At 35.7% G+C, this 10392-nt stretch overlaps 2 protein-coding genes across 2 annotated transcripts; both read left to right on the top strand.

Annotated features, from left to right (window-relative positions):
* Positions 442-1823, top strand: LOC104746713 (uncharacterized N-acetyltransferase p20-like). The gene is made up of 2 exons (XM_010468240.1): positions 442-533; positions 1409-1823. The coding sequence occupies exons 1-2, from the start codon at positions 442-444 to the stop codon at positions 1821-1823; spliced, it is 507 nt and encodes a 168-aa protein (XP_010466542.1).
* Positions 7640-8444, top strand: LOC104746712 (uncharacterized N-acetyltransferase YoaA-like). The gene has a single exon (XM_010468239.2). The coding sequence runs from the start codon at positions 7854-7856 to the stop codon at positions 8361-8363; it is 510 nt and encodes a 169-aa protein (XP_010466541.1). The 5' UTR covers positions 7640-7853; the 3' UTR covers positions 8364-8444.

Here is a 10392-nt window from a genome sequence, read left to right as displayed (position 1 = left end):
GTATAGAAATATAGAATTATAGATATAGAGTCTTCGCAGCTCAAGCTAACTTGAATCTAGCAAGAAACTTCCTCACCATAGTTAGAAGAGATGAAGAGAACTTAACTAAGAACAGTTATTCTTCTTGAGACATCATCTGAAGATCTTCACCTGACCCAATCATCAAGCTTCAAAGCAGATGATTTGTCCCCAACTTAATTAAATACGCAGTCACACTAACAACTGTTAAAAAGATTTGTAAATTGGTCATATTAGCAAGTCTCTAAGATGTAAAACCGATAAGAATAGGCCTAAATAATTAATGGGTCTTTTCAAGCTTAATATAATCATCTCTCCTGAATATTCACATCTGTTGCATTTTTATATATCGTATTTAGTATCAGATTAAACTACAAGATTTATGTAAAAAAAAAAAAAAGATAGTAAAGATTTTACATAAACATGGAATCACCAAAAATCTTTCTCCGGCCGTTCAAAGTATCAGACGCCAAAGACGTCTTTAAATGGGCTGGTGACGAGTACGTCACACGTTAACGCCCGACCGCCACTTTTCTGTGGGTCCATATCCACTCCTAGTTCATGGGCACACTTTTCTTAATGGGCTTTACGTTTTTTATTAGGTTCGTGAACCCATCTATATCCGACGGCCGGTTTGTTACGTCAGGAGGCTTTAAAGACTTGTTACCATCCCTACAAATCACCACATGATCTTTTTTGTATTTTGTCCTCACTCTCACAGTTCCGACAGTTACTTCCCGGAAGTTCACCCATCGTGAGACTACTCCAGCTCAAGCACGCTTAACTTTGGAGTTCTCTCAGGACCCTTGACCGAAAAGATAATTGCACTTTGGTGACAGAGGTGGCCAAATCATTTTTCTAAACCTCTCCGCAAGTCTCTAAAACCGGGGTGTCACAATTTACCCCCACTAACAGATCGCAACGTCCTCGTTGCGCACCAATACCGTCACCCCCGACGGTGTGATTCCACTCGACTCCACACTAATCTAGGTTCGGCTCTGATACCACTTGTAACGCCCCGACCGCCACCTCTCTGTGGGCCCATGTCCACTCCCAGTCCATGGGCCCACCTTCTTTAATGGACCTCACGTCTTCTCACTAGGCCCGTGAGCCATCCATATCCGACGGCCGGTTTGTACGTCCGGGAGGCTTTAAAGACTTGTTACCATCCCTACAAATCACCACATGATCTTTTCCTGTGTTTTGTCCTCACTCGCCCAGTTCCGACAGTCACTTCCCGGAAGGTCACCCATCCTGACACTACTCCAGCTCAAGCACGCTTAACTTTGGAGTTCTCTCAGGACCCTTGACAGAAAAGATAAATGCATTTTGGTGACATAGGTGGCCAAATCAATTCTTTAAACCTCTCGGCAAGTCTCTGAAACCGGGGTGTCACAGATTCAGTTAAGACCTTAGAGGAAGCCGAACAACACATCTTGAACAAGGCCATACCACACCCGTGGCACCGTTCCATATCTCTCCTCCATGAAGGCCGTTCGATCGGTTACGTCTCTGTCAAGCCAGATTCTGGTGATGGTTGGTGCCGGGCTGATCTCGGGTACGCTGTCGCTAAAGAGTTTTGGGGGCGGGCATTAGCCACGGCGGCTGTGATGAGGGCGGTGGGACAATATTTCAAGGATTTTCCGGTGGTGGTGAGGATTCAAGCGGTAGTGGAGGTTGAGAACAAATCGCCTCAGAGGGTTTTGGAGAAAGTTGGGTTTCGTAAAGAGGGTTTGCTTGAGAAGTATGGTTTTAGCAACGGCATGATTAAAGACATGTTTCTCTATAGTTTCGTTAAAGAATGATCATTGGTTTATGTGATAACTGATAATTAACTGTATAATCCGGTTTTTACCGAGATGATTGATACACAATTAGGTCAAACATTTGGTTTACAGAGACAAAAATGTTTACGGCAACAAATGATGTATGGGTGGCATGCCTTTTGTCTCCATGTTCTTTATCATGTACAAGTCGTGTTGGGTGTCTATGGTGACCCTTTAGAGCATGGCCATTGCACATCCCATGGGGATGTCTTTTATTTGTTTAATAATATAACAAAAAAAAAGAAAAAAGTTTTAATCCCATATTTTGTGAGACACATGTCTCTGCCCAGACCCTTTTACATCCTCAGAGACCCCATACGTGTCATCAGGTTATTGGTCAAGTATTGTTTTGTTTTTTTTTTTGTTTTTTTATCTTTTCTTTCTTTTCCTCTCGTTCTATTTCGACAAAATCAAAACAAAGAAACACGAAATCAAAACGATCGATCGGTTTCCAGAAACAATCCGAAAGTTTTGATCTTGTTTTTTTTAATTGAATGCAGAACTTGTTGTATAGGAGAGGACTCATCGATTTGGTCAGAGCTCTTTTGTTGAATTCCGGAATTTTCTTTGGGTTTCGTGATTTTGTCGTTGTGGTTTGTTTTGCTACTTGTATCCTTATTCCCTTTGCCTCTGCTTCTTCTTCTTCTTCTTTTGTTTATTGGCAATTCATCTGTGGAGCTCCTCCGCTCATCTTTCCCGGAGGTGTTGGCAAGAACAAATTCTACTCCATGGATTCTCGAGCCGACGAGGAGGCGCCGTTGGTCTCTGGTGGTGAGGATCGTAAAGGAAGAGCTGGAAAGAGCTACACAAGGGATGTTCATATCCTCAGCATCTCCTTTCTTTTAATCTTCCTCGCCTATGGTGCTGCTCAGAACCTTGAAACTACCGTTAATAAGGTGCGCCCGATCAAACTTTTTGGGGAAATCAGTAGCAATGCGTATAGGAAAAATGCAATTTTTGAATTTCAGATGGATGTTCAACTTTCATTTATATTTTTGAGGGGATAAATTATGCTGGCATTTTGTATTGATGGATCATTAGAGGAATATGAACTTAGGAGCAGTGAGAACTTAGGAATATCAACTTTCATTTATATATGAACTTAGGAGCAGGACCAGTGAGGCTGTTGTCTATATTTATGTTGAGACACGATATTGTCTTTTGTTCTGAGGATTTCACAGTGTAAAATTCTTGTTTGTTTGTGCGTGTGTGGTGATTATTTGAGTTGTTTTGATTCTATCAGTATTTGGGAACAATATCTCTAGGGATAATGTATGTGTCCTTCATGTTTTGTTCCATGGTTGCTTCTTTGGTTGTCCGGTCAATGGGATCAAAGAATGCTCTGGTTTTAGGAACTACAGGGTATTGGCTCTTTGTCGCTGCTAATCTCAAGCCATCTTGGTATTCTCATTTGTTTCTCTTGTCTTGATCACTACCGTTGCTTCTTTTTTGGCTATAGAATGTCTCCATTTAATTGAATCTTTTAGTCTCTCTGTCACTTTCGACACTTTCTTCTTTGACAGTTTTAACTTGGACTGTTTACAAAGTACATATGGTAAGCGACTCTTACTAAGAGTTCTTGTTATGTGATGTGAAGAAGTGTTGGAGAAGCATTTGAGACCAAACACAAAAGATCTAGAACAGTGTGTAAGTCTGTCAAAGATCTTGTTATGTTGATATCTTGGTTAATTTGTTTTTAATATGGTCACATAAATGTTGAGACTAGATTGTAATAGCTTTCTAAGTAGATGCAGAACCATGATAACTAAGTAGATGTAGAATAAATTGATAGCTTCTTGTTTGTTGTTTTAAGTCATGTCTTGTTTGCCTTGGATACTTTGAGCGGTCAAGCTTTCGGAGCTAAGCTATAACGGAAACTAGGTGTTCAGACTTACACAGCCATGTTTTGTCTTGCTTTGGTGTGTATCCCTCTTTCTCTCGTTTGGCTCAACATGGAAAAGCTTCTTGTGTTCCTGGGACAAGACCCTGCTGCCTGGCTTATCCCTGGACTCTTTGCTTACTCTGTTCTACAGCCTTTCACTCGCTTCTTTCAAAACCAGAGTTTGATCTCACCTCTCTGCATCACTCTGCAGTTAAACTTGTTCTGTTCCTTAGATGGTAACTGTTGCTCAGTTCAGACAGCCTTAATGTAATTTGCTTCAGTTCTTCATATTCTTCTTATTCTCCTCTTTCTTCTTGTCCACTTTCCTCTACTTCTCTACTTACAAAACATTTTTAATAAAAATTATATAAGACACCCATATTTAGGGATGTCTAATGGGAGAAGAAAAAATAAAATCAATGGGATGAAGATCAAAACTTAAATTAATATTATTTTTAATATTATTAAAAGTTAGAGACACTAATTTGAGGTTGTGCAATGGGTTTGCTCTTAGTTTATCATTCTATTAGACAATATCCCACATCAAAAGAAATGTGTCTATGTATAAGTAGTGTTGTGTGTCATGTATAAATAGTACATGGATCCCTCCACTCATTGTCAATTAGTTTTGGGTTGGATATTCATGTTTATTAATGGTATCATTTTCAATTGGTTTAGGGTTGGATATTCATGTTTACAAATATGGTATTATAGTCAATGATTAGGCCCAACAAGCAATTTCCCACAAAATAATGGTTTCCTACCTATGTGGCCCTATGGCGGAGCCAGACTAAAAGTTGAGAGGGGTCAGAAGAAATTTTTTTTTTCTAATAAGATAAAAATGTAAAATTGATGAGGTCAATATAAATTTTTTTTTTGGGGGTAAAAATGCAAATTTTTGGAGGATCAAAGTATAAATTTTGTTTTAATAGGGTCAAAATATAAAATTTGTTGGGATCAAGATGGAAGTTTTAAATTTAATAGGGTCAAAAAACAAAATTTGAGGAGGTCATTTTTTATTTATAAGTAAAAATATACCAGAATTTTTTTTCATGGGGTCAGCTGACCCCCTCCCACTTTACTGGTTCTGTCCCTGATGTGGCCCATATAAGTGGCATGCTTGTTATGGATTTAAAAAAAAAAATATCGATTGTGGGTTCACCCGTGAGGAGTGTATTAGACAATATTTCACATCGAGAGAAATAAGATTTGTGGGATAATATAAATAGTATATGGATCTCTCTATTCACTATCAATTGGTTTTGGGTTGGATATTCATCTTTACTAATACTTTTTTAAAATGTTTTTTCTTGTTTGGTTGCCTACCTGAAAAAGATTGATGAAACTCTATGATAATAGTAGTTAATCTTATAACGTCATTAATTTGGGGTGAAAAAAAAGTCACCGGAGGTTTTGTCCAAGGCAAGAATAATTTTTTTACTGTGTAGCTGAACAAAATTAGATTATGGCTTTGAATGACACCTGATTTTAGAGTGGTTTTTAGCTTTAGATTCTGAAAAATCTATTTTTGGAGCCATTCACGATTATGAAAAAATAGATTTCCTAAAATTTAAGAAAACCAGTTTTTAGAGGATTTTAGCAATTCCTTCACAAAATCTAGAAACCACATTTTTTGGGTTTTCAGCGTGATTTTTCTTTTTCTTTTTCCTAATATATATTTATTTATTTTAATTACTTATTAAATTCCAAAACAAACGAAATCTTCTTTTTTTGTGTGCAATGAACAAATTAAAACCTATTCTAAGGATATTTCCTAAAGACTTGCATATTTGTTATTATTAAACTAATTTTTCTTATATACTTTTTTACTATAAAAGATCTACGTTTCATACTTTTTCTACATTATTGTATTTTTTTATTTTATAATATTTATTTTACTATTTTAAAAATAATTATTATACATAAAAACCAAAAACTAATCAAGTTACCAGATTTTACAAATACTAAAATCTACACCAAAAATCAAAAACTCAAAAAATCAAAATCCAAAATCCAAAAACTAAAAACCAAAATCTAAAAACCAATAAAAAACAGGCAGCCATTCATGGCCTATGACAGTTCTCAGTTTTGTGCTCCACTGAATCTACACAAATACGTCACTGACTCACTGGCATGGCGATGGCGGTATCTATTACAGAATAGCAAATATTCGGCATTATACATGTCGGATGCATTATATACACTACTAGTATTACACCCGTACTTCGTACGGGAAAAAAATAGAAACAATTACACTTGGTGAAAAACGTATTATTTAAAAAATATAAACATGAAATATATTTACACAAAGTAACTACGTACAGAGAAAACTATTTTATTGTATGCAACAATTGTCTCCGTCCTTCCTCCATATCATCGTATCACCATATACATCTACTGCTTGAACGTTTGAATTATGTGCTTGAATTACGTATTTGAATTGTTTGGAGCCCCTGTTTTAGTCGTCATTCTACCGTTGTTGTCCAGGTTTGGCTACTTGTCGTCAGTCAGGATGATTTTCTTCTAATCCTTTTTACCCTTAATCCACACTGACACTGTTGATTTTGTCGTAATTGATGTAGCCGGTAATCACCCACCTCGAAGATAGAATTATATAATTAGAACTTAGACATATGAGTTATAGAAATTGGGACACAGCATACAAAAGTCTGCTATATTTTTTTATACGTTACACAAATATTGAATACAAAAAAGTGTAATGCAAAATCATAACCAAGTAGTTTATTATACAAAACAATGAAACATTATAGTAGATATAGAAGTTCGCACGATGATTGAAAACCCTGATTTTATAGCTCCATAAGTTACGTATTTCTTTAGTGAATTGAGAAACTACACATATTATAACCATTAATCTTAAGTCAAGTCATCTACATAGGCATTTGAATAACACGCAAAAGATTGAGATTGGAGACATTACTCGATCGTTACCTTCATCAGTGGCGTTAATTTGCTTGCCGAGGCTTTCATATCTTGGATGATAGAGCTATTATTTTTTTCATTTTGTTTTGAAGAATTTAGTTGGCATCTTCAACCTGGATCATGTAAAATCAGAGAAAATTTAATATGACTTAAAAGAAAAAGAAAAAACGAAACTGAACAAAAAGTCATAAAAACCTGGATCAGCTTCTTTGGTAAATTATATGAATATGACAAACACGCAAATGAAACGACAAAGAGGAAAAAGGACCGACAAAATAGCATGAGAAACTGAGAAAGGGATGAATATGAGATTTCTTAGAAAATAAAAGATGGTAATGGAGAAAAAATATATAAAAGTTGTGTTGATTTGAGACTTAAATAGGTGATCAAACGGTTGAAAATGTGACCTATATATTATCATGATTTTCGAACGTGGTAGCGGTGGTGTGAGCAAATTTAGGGATCTAAAATTTTGCATTTTTAAAAAATAAATAAAAATAAAGTTTTTTTTTAAATATAATATATTTTCTATTTAGATCTCACTGAAAATATCTTTTGATTCACCGGCGAAACAATTTTTTTTATATAACTAAATTTGATAGTTGTTTTTTTTAGGCTTTTTTCTTTCTTTTTCTGGTTTTTTCTTACCACTATTTCGATATTAACTGTTTTTAATTAATTTTTTAAATATAAAAATATAAAAACAAAATCTATGTGGCATAACTCTATTGGTCTAGTGACTTGTGCTTTATAGGATAAAGGATACATAAAAATAAAATAAAAAGAGAGTATATAATTTGGAACGTCAGAGTTGGTCCATGTAAAAAATACGAAAAAATTATAAGAGTGATGAGTGAAAGTCTTTGAGAAGTAGCAAGGAGCACGCATGCGTGTTGAACATAAGTCATGTAATATGTATAGTGTCGTCAAAATCAAATTGGTGTATGTTTTTACATTTCTTGTCCTATCAAATCTTAAATGTGTCAACTTATATCATATTCAACTACTTCTATATACACATACTGTACCATCCTTAATATTCGCATAAATCGAACATATGCTGATATGTGGGTCTTAAGAGTGAAGGCCCAAAAGCCAATAATGGGCCTTCTAAGCGCCATAGAATAATCTCTTATCATGTTATTTATTTACATTTGTTGCGGTTAATTTACATAACCACCACGATGGAACCACCGATAATCTTTCTCCGGCCGTTCAAAGTATCAGACGCCGAAGACGTCTTTAAATGGGGCAGTGATGATGATGTCACACGTTACCTGCGTTGGGACTCAGTTAAGACCTTAGAGGAAGCCGAACAACACATCTTGTACAAGGCCATACCACACCCGTGGCGCCGTTCTATATCTCTCCTCCAAGAAGGTCGGTCGATTGGTTACGTCTCTGTCAAGCCAGATTCTGGTGATGGTCGTTGCCGGGCTGACCTCGCGTACGCCTTGGCTAAAGAGTTTTGGGGGCGGGGGATAGCCACGGCGGCTGTGAGGATGGCGGTGGGACAAGCTTTTCAGGATTTTCCTGTGGTGGTAAGGATCCAAGCGGTGGTGGAGGTTGAGAACAAAGCGTCTCAGAGGGTTTTGGAGAAAGTTGGGTTTCGGAAAGAGGGTTTGCTTGAGAAGTATGGTTTTAGTAACGGCGTGATCAAAGACATGTTTCTCTATAGTTTCGTTAAAGAATGATCATTGGTTTATGTGATAATAAACTTATAATTAACGGTATAATCCGGTTTTTACCGAGATGATACACAATTATAAGTCAAACATTTGGTTTACGGAGACAAAGATGTTTACGGCAACAAATGATGGACGGCATGCCTTTTGTCTCCATGTTCTTTATCATGTATAAGTCGTGTCGTGTGTCTATGGTGACTCTTTAATTTATCTTTCTTAATTGTTTTTTCTTGTTTGCTTGCCTACGTGAAAAGGTTGATGAAACTCTATAACAGTTGTAATCTCTTAACGTCCTAATAAGTTTGGGGGAAAAATAAAAAAGTTACCGGAGGGTTTGTCCAATGCAATAATAATTTTTTTACTGTGTAGCTCAACAAAAATAGTTTATGACAGTTCTAAATTTTTTCTCCACTGAATCTATACAAATACGTCACTGGCATGGCGGTATCTATTACAGAATAGCAAATATTCGGCATTATACATGTCGGATGCATTATATACACTATACATTAAAAAACAAAAACAAAAACAGTGTATATTTGGAACGTCAGAGTTGGTCCATGTATTTAATTATACTGTAAGAAATACGAAAAAAAAAAAAGTGTGTGAAAGTCTTTGAGAAATAGCAAGGAGCACGCATGCGTCTTGAACAGAAGTCACGTATAGTGTCGTCAAAATCATATTGATTTATGTTTTTACATTTCTTGTCCTATCAAATCTTAAATGTGTCAAAACTTATATCATATTCAACTACTTCTATATACGTACTGTACATAATAAATCTTTGATCTTACATATACCATCCTTAAACTTTGCATAAATCGAACATATGCGTTGGCTAGTGGTGACACGAGATTTTGTAGTAAGTTATCGACTGGTGATACAGTTTGTTAATTACGAAGATTTAATATTTGTATTTCTTAGTTTGTGATGTTTAAATTTCATAATGATCGGATAGAAACAAAAAATGAGGACTAAAGTTACTACTTAATGGCATGCTAACTATACCAATTCTTTTTTAGACAGTATTGTAAAGAAACGTCAACTTAATTGTAAGAAGAAAAAACACAGGATTCGTTCTTTTTATATTATTGGTATGATGTAGGATTCAAGACTTAGTCAGTTTATAATTTGGAAATGATATAAATGTCATTATAGATTGGTTGGCAAGTGTTTTTATTTGCCTAAGATTTTAGTCACTTTATAGTTAAGATCTAAAATTAAAAAGAAAAACGAAATAATTAGTCAATTTTCTTGATTTCTGCTTGTCATTTCAAAACAAACTCTCATGTTAATTTGAAATAAAAAAAAAGTCAAGAGACTGTAATTGGAACACCGATACTGAAAAGCTGATGGACACGCCACAAACACATCACAACTTTAATTGTGTAACTAACGCACTTGTTCTTTATTTTATTTCCAACATTAATATTATTAAGTTCTAACCAAATTAAATCCCAACAAACCCACCTCTTAATCAACGAGTAAGTCCAAAATCTTAATTGCAAAATTGTATTCATCGTGTGTGGTCACGCCTCTTCCATAAACCATTATTACCTCTCTTATTATTATTATTTTTACTTTCTTCTGCGTAAAAGATAGATGATGCGACATGAAGCAGTGAATGCTGATGTGAGCTTATATGGTCCCTTAACTCACTCGACGTGTGGAGGCCAACTCTTAGTGCCTTCAGAGGGGTTTATACATATATATTAGGGGACCCTATATCTTATAATTCTTAAAAGAGTGGGCTCCTTTGTCCTGACAGCAACAGAGAGATTAGATTCTGATCTCATGGACGGTCACGATGATATGATGGATTGTGTTCACGAGCCATGACACGACTCATGATGCTTCATCAGTTCTCCACTGTGAGTGACTTCACACTATTATAGTCAAATTTTATGATGATCAAGTTTGCAAAAACACTGCTTAAACCTATTCTTGATCTCCTGTCCCTCAACTGTGATTGGTAAATTCGAATAGTTTATTTTTATTCTTTCCATTAAGTTGTATAATGGAAAACAGTCACAACACA

This window comes from Camelina sativa, chromosome 15 (genome assembly GCF_000633955.1).
Source record: "Camelina sativa cultivar DH55 chromosome 15, Cs, whole genome shotgun sequence".
NCBI lineage: Eukaryota > Viridiplantae > Streptophyta > Magnoliopsida > Brassicales > Brassicaceae > Camelina > Camelina sativa.
This window is presented reverse-complemented; position numbering and strand designations above follow the sequence as displayed.

What these genes read in the sequence shown, in the direction of transcription:
- LOC104746713 (XM_010468240.1), top strand. Translation starts at nt 442, where the DNA reads ATGGAATCACCAAAAATCTTTCTCCGGCCGTTCAAAGTATCAGACGCC. An exon ending in GACGAGTACGTCACACGTTA is followed by an intron (nt 534 to 1,408) that starts ACGCCCGACCGC and finishes CTGAAACCGGGG; the next exon opens with TGTCACAGATTCAGTTAAGA.
- LOC104746712 (XM_010468239.2), top strand. Translation starts at nt 7,854, where the DNA reads ATGGAACCACCGATAATCTTTCTCCGGCCGTTCAAAGTATCAGACGCC.